The sequence below is a fragment of the Engystomops pustulosus genome, chromosome 9 (assembly GCF_040894005.1).
Source record: "Engystomops pustulosus chromosome 9, aEngPut4.maternal, whole genome shotgun sequence".
In the NCBI taxonomy this organism is placed as follows: domain Eukaryota; kingdom Metazoa; phylum Chordata; class Amphibia; order Anura; family Leptodactylidae; genus Engystomops; species Engystomops pustulosus.
The window spans coordinates 25,321,724-25,342,251 of record NC_092419.1 but is presented as its reverse complement, the minus strand read 5'-3'; the positions used below and the strand labels follow the sequence as shown (position 1 = coordinate 25,342,251).

The 20,528-nt window shown below is 45.7% G+C and overlaps 3 protein-coding genes and 1 long non-coding RNA gene across 4 annotated transcripts in view; 3 read left to right on the top strand and 1 right to left on the bottom strand.

Moving 5' to 3' along the window:
* The first annotated feature begins 897 nt into the window (after positions 1–897).
* On the top strand, positions 898–2,954 carry LOC140076744 (uncharacterized). The gene is made up of 3 exons (XR_011849647.1): positions 898–974; positions 2,424–2,481; positions 2,614–2,954. It is a non-coding gene; the product is annotated as an uncharacterized lncRNA (long non-coding RNA).
* A 1,439-nt stretch (positions 2,955–4,393) lies between these two features.
* VARS2 (valyl-tRNA synthetase 2, mitochondrial) lies at positions 4,394–19,407 on the bottom strand. Its single transcript, XM_072123916.1, has 30 exons — positions 19,316–19,407; positions 18,798–18,965; positions 18,645–18,726; positions 17,461–17,561; positions 17,260–17,381; positions 17,054–17,120; positions 15,049–15,146; positions 14,884–14,965; positions 14,646–14,765; positions 14,466–14,574; positions 14,293–14,381; positions 13,873–13,963; positions 13,103–13,230; positions 12,917–13,020; positions 11,830–11,911; positions 11,675–11,751; positions 11,186–11,270; positions 10,991–11,105; positions 10,427–10,497; positions 10,194–10,319; positions 8,174–8,278; positions 7,978–8,046; positions 7,600–7,678; positions 7,359–7,486; positions 6,641–6,793; positions 6,125–6,325; positions 5,942–6,053; positions 5,354–5,538; positions 4,829–4,927; positions 4,394–4,649 (listed from the first exon to the last, which is right to left on the bottom strand). The coding sequence occupies exons 2-30, from the start codon at positions 18,942–18,944 to the stop codon at positions 4,581–4,583; spliced, it is 3,096 nt and encodes a 1,031-aa protein (XP_071980017.1). The 5' UTR covers positions 18,945–18,965; positions 19,316–19,407; the 3' UTR covers positions 4,394–4,580.
* The window catches only part of LOC140077057 (uncharacterized), a 24,853-nt gene continuing 21,056 nt past the window's right edge, over positions 16,732–20,528 (top strand). Inside the window, exon 1 of the mRNA XM_072123915.1 lies at positions 16,732–16,948. The gene's annotated coding sequence lies outside the window, so the exon portion shown is untranslated. The remainder of the gene's footprint in view (positions 16,949–20,528) is intronic.
* The window catches only part of LOC140077056 (uncharacterized), a 6,420-nt gene continuing 5,404 nt past the window's right edge, over positions 19,513–20,528 (top strand). Inside the window, exon 1 of the mRNA XM_072123914.1 lies at positions 19,513–19,616. The gene's annotated coding sequence lies outside the window, so the exon portion shown is untranslated. The remainder of the gene's footprint in view (positions 19,617–20,528) is intronic.

Genomic DNA, 20,528 nt, shown 5'->3' with positions numbered 1-20,528 from the left:
AACATCTCTGATATCTTATACAGTCAACCCTTATTGGACATAATCAGATTGTGTAGGGATACACCCCAAACTGGTTTGTCACCTAATTTACTAATTTCTAGTAGTTCTAATTTACTTACTAAAACAACACGTCAGGAAGGGAAGAAATTTAAGGTTCAATTTACACTTTAATGTTTTTTGTTGTTGTTTTTTTTTCTAGCGGGAGTAAACCCAAAGGATGTTCCTGTTTCTCCAGGATGTAATAAGAAGAACCAACAACGTAAGGATTACACAAACGCTCTTGCATGATATGACTCTATGTTGGTCATTTGGAATTAAAGCAGTGCATCTCCGTTATCTATGTGGCTTCTAGGTGGTCAATAGAGCTGTATACAGATCAGCCCCACCTAGTGGTAGAAATAAGCAGCTAAATTTGTGTGTTTTTGTCTGTGTGTTAGTACAGGGATGCTAAGCCATTTTAAGTATTTAGAGAAGATGTTCCAGGATCATTCATACTTATGGTCACTTTCATAGTTGGGATTATTTTTTTTTCTAAAAACAAGGCCAATTTACTACACAATAAATCATAAAATCTTTATTTTTTTTTACAGCTGGTCAAGGATCCCACAATGTTGGGGGCACTGGAAATATTGGAACAGGTGGTGGGACGCAACAAATCTCACAAACCCATGGTGGTGGATCTGGAGGAACTGGTGGTGGGACACAACAAATCTCACAAACCCATGGTGGTGGATCTGGAGGAACTGGTGGTGGGTCGCAACAAATCTCACAAACCCATGGTGGTGGATCTGGAGGAACTGGTGGTGGGTCGCAACAAATCTCACAAAACCATGGTGGTGGATCTGGGGGAACTGGAGGAGGGGTCCAACAGATCTCACAATCCCACGGATCCAGTCAAAGTGGTGGATCAATACATCAAGGAACAGGTGGCGGAAGTTTTAATCAACACCAACAATCCCAAAGTCAAAGTTCAGGTAATGGATGAGAAGGCACTGCAATATTATTACGTGATGAAGATCTACATAAGATGTACCAATGCAGAAGTGGTTTGCATCTGATAAATTGTCAGATCATGCTGGGTATTATAGTCCTCCAATATAGAAAGTTACAGTAGAATATTGGAACTGCTTAGAGGTTATCACAGTTGTCTCAAAGAACTAGAACATCTACTTGTAGCTTCCATGTTTGCCCACCCTTGTAGACACAGGAAAGTTATTGTGTAGTGGGTAAATATATAAATACATTATGTTACTTCTATTAACCTGAGTTACATCCTGTATTATACTCCAGAGATACACTCACTATTCTGCTGCTGGTGCAGTCACTGTGTACATACATGACATTACTTATCCTGTGTTACATCCTGTATTATACTCCAGAGCTGCACTCACTATTCTGCTGCTGGTGCAGTCACTGTGTACATACATGACATTACTTATCCTGTACTGATCCTGAGTTACATCCTGTATTATACTCCAGAGCTGCACTCACTATTCTGCTGCTGGTGCAGTCACTGTGTACATACATGACATTACTTATCCTGTACTGATCCTGAGTTACATCCTGCATTATACCCCAGAGCTGCACTCACTATTCAGCTGCTGTTGCAGTCACTGTGTACATACATGACATTACTTATCCTGTACTGATCCTGAGTTACATCCTGTATTATACTCCAGAGCTGCACTCACTATTCTGCTGCTGGTGCAGTCACTGTGTACATACATGACATTACTTATCATGTACTGATCCTGAGTTACATCCTGTATTATACTCCAGAGCTGCACTCACTAATCTGCTGGTGCAGTCACTGTGTACATACATGACATTACTTATCCTGTACTGATCCTGAGTAACATCCTGTATTATACTCCAGAGCTGCACTCACTATTCTGCTGCTGGTACAGTCACTATGTACATACATGACATTACTTATCCTGTACTGATCCTGAGTTACATCCTGTATTATACTCCAGAGCTGCACTCACTATTCTGCTGCTAGTGCAGTCACTGTGTACATACATGACATTACTTATCCTGTACTGATCCTGAGTTACATCCTGTATTATACTCTAGATCTGCACTCACTATTCTGCTGCTGGTGCAGTCACTGTGTACATACATGACATTACTTATCCTGTACTGATCCTGAGTTACATCTTGTATTATACTCCAGAGCTGCACTCATTTTTCTGCTGCTGGTGCAGTCACTGTGTACATACATGACATTACTTATCCTGTACTGATCCTGAGTTACATCTTGTATTATACTCCAGAGCTGCACTCATTTTTCTGCTGCTGGTGCAGCCACTGACACATTATCACAGTATACACATACAAGGTTTGCGTTTCTGTGTAGCATGTACTATGTGATGATGTATATGTACATATAATAAGGGTGTTATGTCTATATTTGTATACAGGCTCTATACAGCAACAGTCGCAGTCTGGCTGAGTGAGACATGATTGGTCACTGTAGAGGTAAGTGTATGGGAGTCAATAGTTCACTGAAAGGAGGTGACGTAGGATTATAATATGGGGTTAGGATTAGGAAAAAATTTGGATTTATTCACAGACAACAAATTTGCTGATCTGCATCTTTTTACTCTTCAGGACGTCTCTCCTCAATCTGCTGCCGACCGACCGACGAGAGTAAAAGCAAAAAAATTTTTTATAAATAAGTCGAAACATAAAATTGTATATATTTATTTTTGTACCGGTTCCCGCTCCGTGTTGTCTGTGTGATGTGTCCAGGTGGTCTCATTGATGATGGTTTCTCCTCACTCGTAGCTTCAGATATTATGTTTCTCCTCCTCCAACCACTTAACAAGCTCCCGCCGGGGGGCGTCTGTGCCATACAGCGCGTGGATGTGTCGTCCTTTGTTAAAATAAAGAATTAAAAATGATTTTGTATTTTTCCTAAGTGCAATAAAACCTGATGAGGTAACGTCCAAGTGTTGTGGTCTGACTGATATGTATATACTATATACCGTCACATGAGGGGTGGAGACCACCATGTACATTTATATATCATATACACTGAAAATGTAGCTGTATGAGAGGTCCAACTCCTGCTGCAGAAAATATTCCCCAAACCATGACACTTCCTCCACCACCTCTCACTTCACAATTTTGGTTCAGTCTTTTTCCATTTTGTCAACGAATGTTTCCAATTAGATCCAACTAAATGAGACTTGCTTTCATCACCAATAAGAACTGATGAGCACTTCTCTGTCTACATAACATTCTCCTCAGCAAAGGTCAGTCTAGCCTTTTGATTCTTTTTGCTTATTAGATGTTCTGCTTTCAGTCCAGATGCTCTTAAACGTTGACACTTTATGACAAGGCAGATCCTTACCCTGTTCAGTGCTGAACTGGTGAGCAATTCCAGCTGCAGTGTTGAAACAATTCCCCATGGAGATTCTCTGCATGATCCCGTCCTCTCTTGCATTTGTCTTTCAGGGGTGAGCAGCCTTTTCGGGGGACTTAAATGAGTTTGTGATGTTGTATAGTTGCAATATTCTAAAAATCAGACTTGGAACGACCGGCTTCTCTTGCTATGGCTGACAGGGTCTCACCCCTTAGGCCTTCATCTGGACAACCTGCTGCCAGAGGGTTTCAGTCACTGTTGACCGGCACAAAGTCAGCATAAAATGGAAAGCTCTGCACCAGTTACATAATAGATAATTATTGAAATTAGCACCAGGTGCCATATTAACACTAAGAACTTGCAGGTATCTGAAAGTGTTCTTTAATTTTGATCAGTGTCTTTTACATTTATATTTTTATATAATTGTAAAAGACACTGATCAAACCCATTGGCATCTACTGGTTAAAAAGCTCAACTCAACAATGGAGCTGATGGAAGGTCCTCTTACTTCTTATACTCTCCATCATATCAGGGAAACCCAATGATCTTATATTCAGGAATATTGTCGTAAGTTCCTGGCAGGGCGATTGCTCATGGACAGATAATAGTAACATGAACCTCCATCTGCGGCCATGTTATGGACAGGAATCTCTGGCTGATGAGGAAAAAGACAGGAGGCTTCACTTTACATATCAGGAAAGCGGAGCAGAACTACTAATAGATGTATATTGGTATATTACCTAATATCCTGCCAAACACACTCACACACACACATTGCTGAAAACATGAGGTAAAGTGGCCAATCCCTTTAAACCCATCTAACAGAGAAATTAAACTTAAGAACTTTGAACAACTGGATTCCAGAGGAGCATGGATCAGGACAACAAAAGTTTGTCTCTGTATAGCATTTCTAGTAGGGCTCCAGTAATAGGCTTCTAGTACATGGTGTGTGTTAACGATACATTATATGGTGCGATTCCAGCAAAAAATATGAGATTTTAAAAAATAATTATCAAAATTAGTAAAAAAAAATACTGTATTACAATTCAATATTACAATGTACACAGCGACCTACGCGAGGTGCTAGCAAAGCGAAGACGTGATGACCACAGCTCCCCCCGTTCACACAGCACATCGGCGCTTGTAATACACACAGTGACCACAAGCCGGCGCTCAGTTCTATGGTCAGTCCTGATTACATGTTGTGCTGCTAGGACATCCGCTCCAAGGTCTTCATTACACTCAGTATCCTTGAGATTTTCATCTCCAGTGAATTTTCCTAAAAAAAAGACAGCGAAGAAGAGAAGAGATGGTGTATGAGCAGCTCTATCCGGAGTATTCCCATCATACATAATCCTACGATAATGGGGGGCACCTGCATGAGGTCCCATAACCAGCACCAGGACCTTGTCCGGACCACGTATGTTCACAATTGTCATAGTCAGAGCTAAAACTCACCTCCGTCTCATACTCCTTCACTTTGCCTTTAAGCTGCTTCTCCATCTTCTTTAGTTTTGCCTGCAGTTTTGGGAGCTCCGAGGAAGGATCCACCAATCCCTGAAGCAGCCAATAAGAATTTGTCAAAATATTTATGCAAATAAACTTCCACCACCAAGAATATCTTCCCTGGTCTATATAATAAGCCACACCCACATTTTTTAGAAAGTGGCAGAAAGATACAAATTTTTGCAGACAAAATTTTCCAAATGAGAATTGATTAATACATTTGCCCCTCCCTCTTTGTGTTACATCATCTATCTCTGCTTTCTGTAAAGGAGTAGAAATGGAGTCCAAAATCCTGCCATGTGCTCTATGGTCCTGTAATAAATACTAAATATTCGGCGCATTATGTTGAATCCCGCATCAAAGTGATCAGAATTGTCTCACAATTAGGATCGTTTTATTCTTTTACAGCAAGCAGAGATCTATAGCAGTATCCAGGACCACAGTGAAGGAGATGAATTATTTAACCAACCCACTAACCTTGAGGTTCATGTGAATATGACAGGTATCGGTCACTATTCCCAAGGCCCAACCAGGACCGTCCCCGGGCTCCTCAGGGGCGGGGCCTGAGAGGTGAAGAGTGCCTGATAATGAGAGGGTCTGAAGAGGCGATAAGAATGACTGTAGAGCGATCAGATCATCTTCTTGGGAACAGCAGATAAAGACTGGAGAATAAGGGAGGAAATGCTGAATTAGAGCTACATTTTTTTTAGGAGGTTCTTGTTCTATGTAAATAAACTTAAAGGGGGTTATTTCATCCGGGATCCCACCTTGTGTTCAGAGTCTATACAAATGTGACCACTTATGTGATGGTGGACACACATGCTCAGTGTCATGGTAATACTTTGCTCACTGCAGGTCAGCCAATGGGAATAGCTTTTTGCCCTGCTTGTCAGGAAAGGAGCAGAGCCTTAGCAGTACATGGAAGTATATTGGAGAAGAATCTGCTACCAGAGGAATACTGTCCAGTCCCGTAAGAGAAAGGAGACTGATCCCCGGAACTTAATATATTGAAAATTGTAGAATATTTAATATACCTGAACCAAAAATAATCCAAGACTTCTTTACCTTGCGGCCGGGCCTTAGTCAGGTTGTAGTCACTCCTCATTCCTCGCAACGTCCTGATCACAGAGAATACGAAGTCAAAACGTTGCGCCTCCTCCGGATACATCCAATGAGCCTAGAGAGAGGAGCGGGAGAGGTGAGTGGCGTCTACATACAATGCGTAGCTTCCAGCAGGTTCCCCCTTACCGTGTGCTGGGGGCTGGGGTATTCAGCTACACAGACGCTGGGAACGCGCCCCGAGGCTGTTGACGGCAATCGCTGCCACAGCTCTTCCGAGAGGTAAGGGGTGAAGGGCGCGAGAAGACGCAGAGTCTGCTCCGCCCCCCAGTACAGAACTTGCTTAGCGTCTGAGCCTGCAGGACCTTTCAGTACGGGCTTCACCGCTTCCTGTATGAAGAGCAGAAATCTTACTACATACCACCAGACACGAGAAAAAAAAAAATACAGATTAAAAAAAAAAGCAGACAAACATTGTTTTGCGTATACAGCTCCTCTGCAGACCAATGTGTCTCTATGGTAACAGACTACACACAGCCGATGTGTAGTCTGGTCTCATAGGGATACATTTTCAAAAAAAATAGCAGAGGGAGTGCAATGGAGTAACAAAAAAACTGCAGATTTGGGATAACACTCAGCAGGGAAGCCGCCAGAGCATGATGGTAGTTGTAGTACTGGGGATTACAAGTACAGACTCCCACTTACCACATAAACATCACAGTAGTTCTTCAGCCAGAAGGCGTGTATGGCGGCGGTGGCCTGGTGAATCTCATAGTCCTGGAGCTTCTTCTCACACTCCTCCGTCACCTGCCGCAGGCGGTCCAGAAGCCACCGATCCAGGGGATCCTGCGGCCTCAGCTGAGGCCAAGACCCAAACATCACATTATTACATCACCAGAACATTCATGTTATAATTTAAAGGAAATCTCATGATAAACCTGGGATATTACTCGTAGATCCAGGCACTGTGACTGTGGTAATCTTCTTCTACTTGTGATCCATGGCCTCCTGCCTTTAAACATCAACTTTTAAAATTATGCTAATGCGCCTCAAGGCCTCTGGGGTGAATTTCTCCGTGCTGCATCTTTACAGGCTGTTACACTGTCGCCCCCTTAAGTGCTTCTCCCTCAATCTGCCTGATGTAATTACACAGAGTGGGAAAGGAGGGAGTGTTCCTTGCACAGTGTAACAGCCTGTGAATCTGCAGCACTGAGGGGCTCTGGTAACCCACAGTGCCCTTAAGCTTATTATTATTATTAATTATTATTAAAAGTTGATGTCAGAAGGAACGGATAACAAATATAAGAAGATTCCCAGTGTCACGGTGTCCGGATATATGAGTAATGTCCCTGGTTTATCAGGATGGATTCTGATGGGAGATTTCCTTTAAAGGGACAGCGCATGTGATAGACGCTTCCCTCACCTCGGCCATTGGTAGTGGAGTAAACCCTTCCCCCAGCGCAGACAGAGTGAATTTCACCCCATTCCACACTTTGTTGCAGAAATGTCGCACGGCGAGAACCGAAGCCACATCCAGATTAATGTCATCACCTGGGAGGAGGAGATAGTACAATGAGCATTATCCAAATGGGACTGAGCTGCAGTACCGGATATGGCCACTAAAAAGGGTGGCGCTGCTTCTAAAAAACAGGACTAGGCCTCACCTTGTACTCTATGAGAGCAGAGGGCAAACCTCAGCGCGTCCGTCCCGCACTGCGGTATCCCGTGGGGATAATCCTTCACCTGGCAGAGGCACAAAGACCAAATTTTAGGTACAATATATACACTACTGGGGCACCATAGGACGGTATTATTTTGTATCTGCACTGTATGGTAGTATGTTAGGTACAATGAAGCGGTATTGTTAGGTTACCATACGGCACTATTATTCTTGCAGATTGTGGTATATGGCGGTATTGTTTTACATGCAATTAAACACTATATGTTGCACTGTTACCGGTGCAGTATATGGCAGCATATACAAATACTGTTTTGTGTATAGTATGGCGGTATTATCTATAAACTACATGTGCACATCTTACCAGTCCAGACTCAGCTACTTTCAACTCCCGTGGGTCTAGATTTCCCTCTTTTAACTTTTCCCGCAGGTTCTGGAAATAAATGGTGACATTATTAGGGGGTAAAGCCCCTGGTAATGGGTCATGTGACCGCACGGTGCCCGGCTGAATCGGTCATGCCAGGGTTTACAATCTAGAACTACCGCAGAGAGGTTCTTACCTCCAGGGAAATTCCCGTCATTACATCCAGAGGATCCAGGACGTTTCCCAGAGATTTACTCATCTTCCTTCCGTGTGCGTCCCGGACCATAGAGTGCAGGAAAACCTGGCAGAAGACAGAAGGGCAAATCATAAACACAAGTCCCCCCTGTAATGGATGTGTAATGCCAGTAACAGCGCCCCCCTCCTGTTTATAGGTTGGGTCTGGAATTACATCTCAGTGCCACAGGCTAGACCAGGGGTCAGGAACCTTTTTGGCTGAAAGAGCCATGAACGCCACATATTTTAAAATGTTATTCCGTAAGAGCCGTACCACATGCACATGCTCCCCAGCACTTGCGGATTTAAAGGGCCAGTGTGCCGCTGCCCACTTCCTGGGTTCCTATAAAGACCGGCGGCTGCCAGATAGGTCGCCATACCACATGTCCCCCAGTATGTAGGTAGCCGCAGCACATGCCCCCAAGTAGATAGGTAGCCACAGCACACGCCCCCAGTATATAGATAGTCACAGCACACGCCCCCAGTAGATAGGTAGCCACAGCTCATACCCCCATTAGATAGGTAACCACAGCACATACCCCCAGTAGATAAGGTAGCCCCAGCACATACTCCCAGTAGATAGGTAGCCACAGCACATACCCCCAGTAGATAGGTAGCCCCAGCACATACTTCAAATACATAGGAAGCCCCAGCACATACCTCCAGTAGATAGGTAGCCACAGCACATGCACCCAAGTAGATAGGTAGCCACAGCACATGCCCCCAGTAGATAGGTAGCCACAGCACACACTCCCAGTAGATAAGGTAGCCCCAGCACATACTCCCAGTAGACAGGTAGCCCCAGCACATACTCCCAGTAGATAGGTAGCCACAGCACATGCCCCCCAGTAGATAGGTAGTCACAGCACATACTCCCAGTAGATAGGGTAGCCCCAGCACATACTCTCAGTAGATAGGTAGCCACAGCACATGCCCCCCAGTAGATAGGTAGTCACAGCAAAAAAAAAAAAGAAGAATATTCACTTATCAGTGCTCTCCGCAGTCAGCTCCTCATCGCTCCCACGCTCTTCTCTTTGACCCAGGCTTAGATGATGGCGCCTGGGTCGAACAAAGGACATAGGCAGTGGTAACATCGCTGCCTGTGATCAGTCTAAGAGACACACAGCAGCCGTCACTATTTATTAAAGATCTGTCTGAGAGCCGGATGCAGCCAACAAAAGAGCCACATCTGGCTCCCCGAGCCATAGGTTCCCTACCCCTGGGCTAGACTGAGCAATACCACTGCAGGAGCTGCAGAAGACACTTTGCTAAACTACATGCACCCTCTGCCTCTGAATCCAAACCTGGAAATGGTGACAGACTGACGCTGTACACATTAATAACAAAATTTGGTAAAAGGTTTATATAATTTTACCACTTATTACATTTTTTTAATGGGAAAAATGACAAAAAACCCTATTTTTTCACATTTTTAGTAATTTGTTTGCCATTTCTTAAAAAACTAAACAAAACAAAGAGTATTAATAAAATTATTCTATCATGTTAAAGGCTCACATGTCATGAAAAAAAAAAACTAACAAACTAAAAATTGTTATGATATGGAAAACGGTTTTGCAATATCATCATAGAACTGAACTGCAAAAATTGACCTGGACACGCAGGCACCAATGACCCTCGGCCACCAAGGGGTTAAAAAGTATGTATATCATACTGAATCGATTTTAAGAAATTTAGACCCCGCCTTCTTATATTTCAAATTTAAAAGTTTTCACTTTTTTACAATCCTTTTATTATATATTGCTCCCCTGGGTTTCTCCCTTCCATGACACCTCGAGTGATCGGTGATGACTTGGTAATAAGTATTCAATTTCCCTGCAGTGCCACCGCTGGACAATTGAAGTATTGCACAATTGCTACTGATATCAATGAGATTTCTGTGTAATGCCCAGACTTGCCAGGTCCTCCAATACCCGAAACACCAAAATAAAGCAAACCACCCCCACCCATGAATATTCCGGTACCTCTCTGAATGGTAACTGCCCCGTGAGCTGCTCTCCTAACATCACCATCCGGGCCACCCAGAAGAACAGGAGGTCACTGCCCGTCTCCAAAAGAGAATTGGGGTAAAACTCTTCCAGGTCTTTCGTCTGTATAAAAAAGAAAATACTGAAATGGACAAGACAGACTCGAGGTTGCAGAGGGGTCATGTTACAGCTTTACATAGAAGCCTATGGAGAAAGGCAACAGGACTCACCCGCTCCGGCCATCCCAGCATCGCAAATGGAAAGAGAGCGGAAGAAAACCAAGTATCGAGAACATCTTCATCTACACAGGAGGAGAAAACAATGGTGATCAGATCCTCAGGAAGTTAAAACCCTCTTTAGGTCAGAATCGGTGAAGGACATCTACCACCAGGATGAAGGATTGTAAACCCAGCACACTGACATACTGGTGTGCACCCCCACTGGCAGGATCTGCTGTACTTTTAGCTTCTTATGCCCTGGTTTTTACCAAAAAAAAAAAATGTATTTTAAAATTATGCAAATGAACCTGTGGGGCTTCAGGCTCCATAGGAGTTAATGGAGCCTGGAGCCCCTCATGCCTTTTTGCATAATTTTTAAAGCCCTTTTTTTTTATAAACAAGGTCATAAGAAGCTTAAAGAACAGCAGATCCTGCCAGAGGGGGCGCACACCAGTATGTCTGCATGTTTGGTTTACAATACTTGATCTGGTGATAGACATCCTTGAAGGCACCGGATTATCAGATATTCCAGGATTTAAATTTTAGGTAGAGTAGAAGACCACACATAACTCTCACCTCTTTGAACGCTAATTTCGGTCTCAGATTTCCCTAAGACCCTGGACGCCTTCCTTCTGGCTTCAGATTCGTCGTGAGCAGCGACCCAGAATCCTTCACTCTCATCAATGTCACCCTTGTGATAAACACAACATGGAGGTCAATGAGGTCGAGAATCTGATCTATTGACCGCACCATTATAAGGGGTCTACTTACCTGGGGAGACGGTGGCTCAGACTCGGTCACGAAATAAGCGGGAATCTGATGGCCCCACCACAGCTGCCGTGAAATGCACCAGTCACTGGAACAGAAAGGGTTAAAACGAGAAATTATACCGTGTATTGATTAATAGCACAAATCTCACATTACAGAATAGAGACTGCAGTGTAAAGCATGGAGGCTCTCATTCACAGACACCCAATGGTTCCTCTAGTCAGTGACTACAACTCCCATCATGGCGTTACAACCCGGAGCTGTTTAAAGGGGATTTTACAGTCTATTGACCAATGTTTCTTAAGATGAATGGTCAAAATCTGAGCAATGGTGACCTGAGACCATAACTTTTTAAACAGTTCAAAAGTGTTTGAATGAGCGATGTAGTCTCCCCACTTATTACAGCGCCCCACATTGTTTAGTGGCCGCGCTTGGTATTGCAGTCCAGCTCCATTGTATTCAATGACCATGGATCTTCTCAGTGGAGTCTACCTGATGTTTGAGAGCCAATTCTTCCAGTTCTTCTGGTGATAAGTCGGGGTGATCTTCAGCCGTCCTGATTCCACTGCCTAGGAACAAGATCACAACATGAGTGAAGCCCGGGGGTGCAGGCAGGATGGAGAGTATAGAGGAATAGCTGCTCTTACCTGCAGGGCCTTCCGGGCCATCTCCTCACAGTTCACAAACCACTGGCGCTTCAGTAAGTGCTCAATCACATCACCGGAGCGACTACAAGGTGCAAGGAAAGAGGAGGAGGGTTAAAGGGATCATGGAGATGTCATCAGAGTGTATGTTGTTAGTAGCAGCAGGACTGTGAAATATGTATTAATATTCCAGGATTGCACTGAGAAAGTGTACTCACACTGTTGTGTTCTGTGCTCTCTCCAGAGTTATGTGTTGTCACTGGAGATCTATACAATCAGACCTTTGTGTATGTTGTTACTAACCGAAAGACTGAGATAGAAGGACTTATTCTCCAAGTGCACTGGGGGCCTACCCTCACACTGCTGTGCTCTGCAGCCAGTGTTAGGCACTGTCCCTGAAGAGATGCATAATTAGACAATTTTCTATGTTATTATTAGAAGCAGGACTATGAAATATGGGTTTATATCCCAGGATGCTAGAGTCTCCTCACACTGCTGTGCTCCAAGCTATCTTTATTGAGCTGCTCTCCCCTCTGCTCTGAAAAGCTGTCTGCAACTTATGATCACATACTACTATAGAAGAGAATCTGTTGGGTAGGTAGATCAATGCAGACAGACAAATGTCCAGCAGTGTGAGGACAAACCCCTGAGTGCATCAATATTTCACAGTCCTGCTGCTACTACACATAACACAATGTACACAAGATACACAAAGGTCTGATTACACATCCCTCCAGGGACAATACATAACACTGGCTGCATAGTGTGTGAGGACATGTGAGAGAACAGCAGTGTGAGGACATCTTCCCAGTGCTACAATCCTGGAATATATATCCATATTTCACAGTCCTGCTGCTACTAAAACATACACAAATATATGATTATGCATCTTTCTAGGGACATTAAATAACACAGCTGTGTTGGGTCAGTATTGTGGATTCCTTTTTGGGATGAGTGTTTTGTATGTGTATGTTGTTCCGGCAGCCACCACTAGTGGGAAGCGCAGTCACTTAGTGTGTTGGGATTTGTTACTTGATGTGATGTAGTTGCTTAGCGCCATCTAGAGGCAGCAGTAGTGGAGTGGTCTCACCTGCACACAGGTAGCAGCATGGCGTGCTCACAGTCTCCTCTATACAGACCCTTCTCCTTCAGCGCGGCCACAACCTTCTCCCGGGCATCGAATCTTCTCACACCCTAAAAACATCAACATAAAGAGAATATAGACAGCGGCGCAAACACCAGACGTGGATGTACAGATACTAAACATCGGCCAAACCTGAATCCAGTCCCCACTGGCTGCTGTCATGGCTCCATCTTCCCCGATCACAGAAACCAATGGCAGCGCCAGGTCCTGCGCCATCTCAAAGTCAACCGGGCTGTGAGCGGGCGTCACCTTAACAGCACCTGGAAATAAAGGGGCGGCCCGGGACATGCACAAGTAGTAAGGAATAGAATTGCTTTACCCACAGAGGCTATAACCAAGGCTACACCTGAGCCGTGCCGACCAAGGCTACACCTGAGCCGTGCCGACCAAGGCTACACCTGAGCCGTGCCGACCAAGGCTACACCTGACCTGTGCCGACTGAGGTTATACCCGACCCGTGTTATACCGAGGCCATACCGACTATATCAAGGGTACACCCGACCAGTATCGTCAAAGGCTACACCTGACCTATGACGACCGAGATTACACCCGACCTATAACGACCGGGATTACACCCGACCTATGACGACCGAGATTACACCCGACCTATGACGACCGAGATTACACCCGACCTATGACGACCGAGATTACACCCGACCTATGACGACCGAGATTACACCCGATCTATGACGACCGAGATTACACCCGACCTATGACGACCGAGATTACACCCGACCTATGACGACCGAGATTACACCCGACCTATGACGACCGAGATTACACCCGACCTATGACGACCGAGATTACACCCGACCTATGACGACCGAGATTACACCCGACCTATGACGACCGAGATTACACCCGACCTATACTGACCATTGACATACTTGAGCTATACTGACCAGTCCCAAACTCTGGGTTGACCATCTGATGGGTGATAACAGGAAGCAAACGCCCAGTAAAGGGGTGACGGAGATTCTTCCCATGGAATTTCTAAGACAAATTAAATCGTTAATTAGATTAATATTAAATCAATAATAAGTCAGTGCAGTGCAGAGAGAACCACCAACATCTGGACAGGTACTAAGTGAATATAGAAGGGTCATATGCTGCAGCTTTAAAGGGGTTTTCCCACAAAGACAAGTCCACGGCTAGGACCTAACTTGCTGATCAGTGGGGATCTCAGTGCTTAGACCCACGCAGATTGTGAAAGACTAATGGAGTAATGGAGCAGACAGCAGCTCGGCAATTTCCTTTAGCCCCATAGAGATTAATAGAGAAGTCAATCTATAATTAATCCTGATAGGATCAGGGAATCTCACCAGGTATCGGGGATCCTCCAGATGGACAGCCACTGCAGTGTCCCCCAGCATAGTCTCCGGACGTGTGGTGGCCACAATGATTTCATCATCTACAAAGCAAGTAAAGCCGCACAAATATCAGGAATCCATCATATAGCACTGCCTGTAACATCCTATGACATTAACCATCTCACCTCCATCTTCAGTGGGATAAGCGAAGCTGAAGAGGAGCCCGAAGGGAACTCTCTTCTCATAGCCGGGCACCGTCAGGTAGGTCTTACCGTTCAGCTGCCGACTCTCCACCTGTGGGATACAGAGTGGTCTGTAGTGTCCGGAGAGGAAGACGAAGTGGAAGCCAGAGCCCAATGTCTTACCTCAATGTCAGAGATGGCGGAGCGGAGGGCGCACGACCAGTTCACCAGACGATGGCGCCGCTGAACCAAACCCTTCTCATAAAGGTGGATGAAGGCTTCAGACACGGCGCGGGAGAAGCGCTGGGGATAAGAGGACCCCAATCTCATCAAATATCCATGGCTTATGCTAATGACATGAGAGAAATGCAGCTCTGACATCATCTGGTCCGCAGTGTTACCGTACACACCCGGTACTCACCTCATCCATAGTGAAGCAGGATCGGTCCCAGTCCAGAGACGCTCCCAGAGATCTCAGCTGATGATATATCCTGTCCCCTTTACTTCAGGGAGGAAGACAATTACTGCCACACAGCAGAGACGCAGTCACACAGAGGTCTGCACACACACACGACTGCTCTCTTACCTCTCCTTCCATTCCCACACCTCCTCCAGAAACTTGTCCCGACCCAAATCATGGCGGGAGACCCCTTGCTCCTTATACAGGTTCTTCTCCACTACAGTCTGTGAGGGGAAACCAGATGTCAGTCAATACAAACAGTCTAAAAGATGGTTAAGGAGACCCTTCACCTCCTCAGAAACTACATAAGGTGATACAAGGAAAAAACTGTGGTAGCCGGAGCACGTTATAGATTCAAAACATCGCTTTATTAAATATCCATTAAAAAGCACACATTGAGTGCATGGACGGTGCAGGTTACAGAGGCAAAAAAACCTACGCGTTTCAGCTCACTGCGGAGCCTTAATCATGGTATGCACTGCAACAATAAAAACAAACCTTTAAACCCTAAGGCACACCTGAACAATTAGTGGCTGCCGACATCCCATCCGGCAACATAGGCGTCGACACAACAGTTAGCTTGTGTAAAGTTTGTGTAAAGTTTACAAAAAGTTAACTTGTATAAAGTTTACATAAGAAATGTAGAGTTTGTGCAAAGTTTACAAAAAGTTAACTTGTATAAAGTTAACACAAGAAATGTAGACATAAATGTATAGAAGATATATCTAAGATACATACACTTGTCCTCATAAGAGTTGTTAGTAAATATATGACAGGTCATTCTTAAAATTCATGCCATGAGGATACCTGGAATTTAGTGCGAAGATCCAAAAAGCCTCCCTCCTAAGGAGGAGTTTTCTCCAATTGCCTCCCCTTAAGGGTCGATTAACATGTTCAATGCCAAAGAAGGAAAAACCACAAAGGTTCTTATTGTGTGTCTCTATGAAGTGTTTGGCAGCTCCTGAGGCATTAACATCTCCATTCTTTATGCTAGTTAAATGTTGAGCTATCCTTGTTTTTAACTTCTGTATTGTGCATCCAACATAAATAATAGAACAACATGTGCAACGAATAATGTACAGCACGTATTGTGTGTTGCAGTTGATGAAGGTTTTTATCTTTCTACTGGCACCCGTGTCAGTTGTAAATTCTACTGTTTTGTTGGCTGCAAAAACACAAACATTACATCTATTGCCTCCACATTTAAAAAAACCTGTCATCAACAGCCAACTATGGGGTTTAACATTCATATTGGGGACACTAGGCGACAAAATATTGTCATGCGTTTTACCACGCCTGGCGACACTTCTGTGGCCATTCCTCATGATCTCACACAAAACATTATCTTGATTCAATACCGGAACATATTTCCGATGTTAATCGACCCTTAAGGGGAGGCAATTGGAGAAAACTCCTCCTTAGGAGGGAGGCTTTTTGGATCTTCGCACTAAATTCCAGGTATCCTCATGACATGAATTTTAAGAATGACCTGTCATATATTTACTAACAACTCTTATGAGGACAAGTGTATGTATCTTAGATATATCTTCTATACATTTATGTCTACATTTCTTGTGTTAACTTTATACAAGTTAACTTTTTGTAAACTTTGCACAAACTCTAAATTTCTTATGTAAACTTTATACAAGTTAACTTTTTGTAAACTTTACACAAACTTTACACAAGCTAACTGTTGTGTCGACGCCTATGTTGCCAGATGGGATGTCGGCAGCCACTAATTGTTCAGGTGTGCCTTAGGGTTTAAAGGTTTGTTTTTATTGTTGCAGTGCATACCATGATTAAGGCTCCGCAGTGAGCTGAAACGCGTAGGTTTTTTTGCCTCTGTAACCTGCACCGTCCATGCACTCAATGTGTGCTTTTTAATGGATATTTAATAAAGCGATGTTTTGAATTTATAACATGTGCTCCGGCTACCACAGTTTTTTCCTTGGATTACTCTATTTGCCAGACGCCGTTGCAGCACCTGCCTTGGAGAACCCCGACATCCAGACCTGCCAAGGGAAATGTGAGTGTACTCTTTTTTTTGGACTGTTTACATAAGGTGATAGGATACCAAAATCTGAACCTTTTCCAAAATCAGTAAATTAACGTGAATGAATTCACCACAAACCTGAGTGGCGATCCCTGCGTGGTCCGATCCAGGCACCCACAGGACCTTCTGCCCCAGCATCCGCCTCCTGGTACACAGAAGAGGTTACAGAAAGAACCAGATTATTTCACTGGAAACAGCGCCACGCCATGACACAGGTTGTGTCTGGTATTGTAGATCTATTTCTGAGGGAACATTTCCTTTAAATGAACATTCTCATCTCTTACCAACGCACAAGAGAATCTTCTATGGCTACTGTGAGAGCATGGCCGAGGTGGAGGGAGCCGGTGACATTAGGAGGGGGGATACAGAGCGAGAAGACCCCCGGCCTAGCATGGGGAAGAAGCCTCTGTGATGGGAGAAACACGTCATCTGTTATCCATCTTATGTCTGTACCTGCCCCATAACATGCAGTGCTCCATCATTACCTGGTACTCAGGCTTGAAAAACCCTTTCTTCACCCACCAAGGATACCAGGCGGCCTCAACGTACCTCGGGCTGTACCCTGCAGGTAGTGGATTACTTGTATCTAGAAGGAAATGGAACACATCGGTCAGGGAAGCTGCCATTAGGATGAAGCAGGGAGACATGCAGATCTGGCAGCACTGCCCACATGGTACCATCCTTGGCACACAGAGTCAGACAGAGCTCATATAGTCATCCAGAGTGAACACACTGTCGTACTGTGCCCATAAATAGCCATACATTTCCAAACAAATCTCATATAATCATATAAGGCTAACAAACCGCCATCCTGTGCCCATGCAGTGCCATTTAGTACTACACGGGGCCATACTGTGCCCATAAATAGCCATACATTACCAAAGAAATCTCATATAATCATACAGGGCTAACACACCACTATCCTGTGCCCATGCAGTGCCATTTAGTACTACACGGGTCTCATATAACCACAGAGAGGCAAAATAACCCCATACCGTGCCCACACAGAGCCATACAGTACTATATAGAGCTCATATATCCAGACAGAAGCAACATAGCGCCATACTGTGCCCATAAATATCCATACATTATCAAAGAAATCTCATATAATCATATATGGCTAACACACCACCATACTGTGCCATTTAGTACTACACGAGTCTCATATAACCACAGAGAGGCAAAATAGCACCATATTGTGCCCACACAGAGCCATACAGTACTATATAGAGCTCATATAACCATAAAAAGGCAACATAGCGCCATACCGTGCCCAGGGCTCATATATCCAGACAGAAACTAAATAGCGACACACTATAGAAAAAAATTTGGTGCTAGACAGAGCTCATATAATGATACGGTACTAATATAGCGCCATGCAGTGGATATATAGGACTATATAGCACTCATACAGTGCCATACAACAGAGCTCATATAATAACATGAAAGAAACATAGCGCCACACTGTGCCCGCACAGTGCAATAAGCTACTAGGCAGAGTTCATACTATCACATAGGCTTTACAAGTGCCATAGCGTCCACAGATAACGGTCGTCTCCTCATATAGAGCGTTTTCTTTCCCTGTATGTATATTATTTTGTGAGAGACTGAGCAGGAGGGACCATTGCTGCAGTGCCCCAGTATACCGCCCTATGATATATCGCAATACCTTTCTTCTCTCCCGGGGCAGTACGACCTTCATACTCAATACTTTCCTTGTCGCTCCACTGCCGCCCCTTCCCTGGAGCCCCCTGGAAGAGAGAAAACCATCAATATGAATCATTATCCCATAATCAGCAATAGGATACCCAGTATCACACACCGTCTCCTGCATGGCGCCCTCCTCCAGCTGACACTGCTGCTGCCGGCGCCTCTCGTCCCTCTTCAACCGCTCGGTGACGGTGCTGGCGCCTCTGCGGGGGGCTCTGCCGGAGCCCCCACGACCGGTGCGGCCCAAGAGGCGGAGCATTGTGAAGAACAGGGAGGAGCCCTGGAAGACATGAACACCTTACTACATTCTGTGCACAGTTTGGGTGTTACTACATGGCAGCATACACAGGCAAATCTATTATTTAGTTACTATATGGCGGTATTACACAAGAACAGATTCAGGATGTGGTATGGTGGTATTATATGGGCACAGTTAGGGGAAGGTCAGCACTGCAGTATTATTAGGAACAGTTGGGAAGTATATTGTATTAGTACTATATGGCGGTATTATCACTTATGAGCTGTATAGGAGCAGTATATGTGTCAGTTATAAAGTATACAGTGTAGCTATTATAGGACAGTATATGGTGGTATATATCATATGTGCCGCCCCTCTCTCCCGGCACTGACCTTCCTCCTGCCTCTCTGTCCCCGGTATATACTATACACCACCTGCACGGCGCCTCCTGACAGCCGGAAGTCAGCTCCTGCGTTCCAGCACAGTCTCCGCCAATCAGGAGGCTCGTGGCCCCTCGTGACATCGAGGCCTGGATGCAGCGCCGGTCTCCCTCCACCAATCATAGAAAAGCATCATTGTTAGTGGGCGGGCTGCTGTGAGTGGGCGGGGCCTCGCGCTTCTCTTCTCGGTGCAGACTCCGCTATCTCCAATGGGGACTCCGCGTATCCCATGATGTTCCGCAGTAACGTGATGGTGAGAGTGAGCCCGGCTGCAGGAGGGGGAGGCTGGGAATGGGGGGCATCAGCTGTGTATGATAACAGCTGAGGGGGGAGGCTGCGATGTAATAACAGGTGAGGGGGGAGGCTGCGATGTAATAACAGGTGATGGGGGAGGCTGCGGTGTAATAACAGGTGAGGGGGGAGGCTGCGGTGTAATAACAGGTGAGGGGGGAGGCTGCGGTGTAATAACAGGTGAGGCTGTGGTTTAATAACAGGTGTTATGGCAGGCGAGGGGGGAGGCTGCGCTGTAACGGCAGGCGAGGTGGGGGCTGCGCTGTAACGGCAGGCGAGAGGGGGGGGGCTGCACTGTAACGGCAGGCGAGGGGGGGGCTGCGCTGTAACGGCAGGCGAGGGGGGGAGGCTGCGCTGTAACGGCAGGCGAGGGGGGGGAGGCTGCGCTGTAACGGCAGGCGAGGGGGGGTGGGATGCTGCGCTGTAACGGCAGGCGAGGGGGGGAGGCTGCGCTGTAACGGCAGGCGAGGGGGGGAGGCTACGCTGTAACGGCAGGCGAGGGGGGGAGGCTGCGCTGTAACGGCAGGCGAGGGGGGGAGGCTGCGCTGTAACGGCAGGCGAGGGGGGAGGCTGCGCTGTAACGGCAGGCGAGGGGGGGAGGCTGCGCTGTAACGGCAGGCGAGGGGGGAGGCTGCGCTGTAACGGCAGGCGAGGGGGGAGGCTGCGCTGTAACGGCAGGCGAGGGGGGGAGGCTGCGGTGTAATAACAGGTGAGGGGGGAGGCTGCGGTGTAATAACAGGTGAGGGGGGAGGCTGCGGTGTAATAACAGGTGAGGGGGGAGGCTGCGGTGTAATAACAGGTGAGGGGGGAGGCTGCGGTGTAATAACAGGTGAGGGGGGAGGCTGCGGTGTAATAACAGGTGAGGGGGGAGGCT

Coding starts and splice junctions, on each gene's coding strand:
- VARS2 (XM_072123916.1), bottom strand. CDS start 18,944: ATGCTCCGCCTCTTGGGCCGCACCGGTCGTGGGGGCTCCGGCAGAGCC. Junction 14,575..14,645: donor CCGCCATCTCTGACATTGAG/GTAAGACATTGG, acceptor TGTATCCCACAG/GTGGAGAGTCGGCAGCTGAA. Junction 13,021..13,102: donor CCAGTGGGGACTGGATTCAG/GTTTGGCCGATG, acceptor TGATGTTTTTAG/GGTGTGAGAAGATTCGATGC.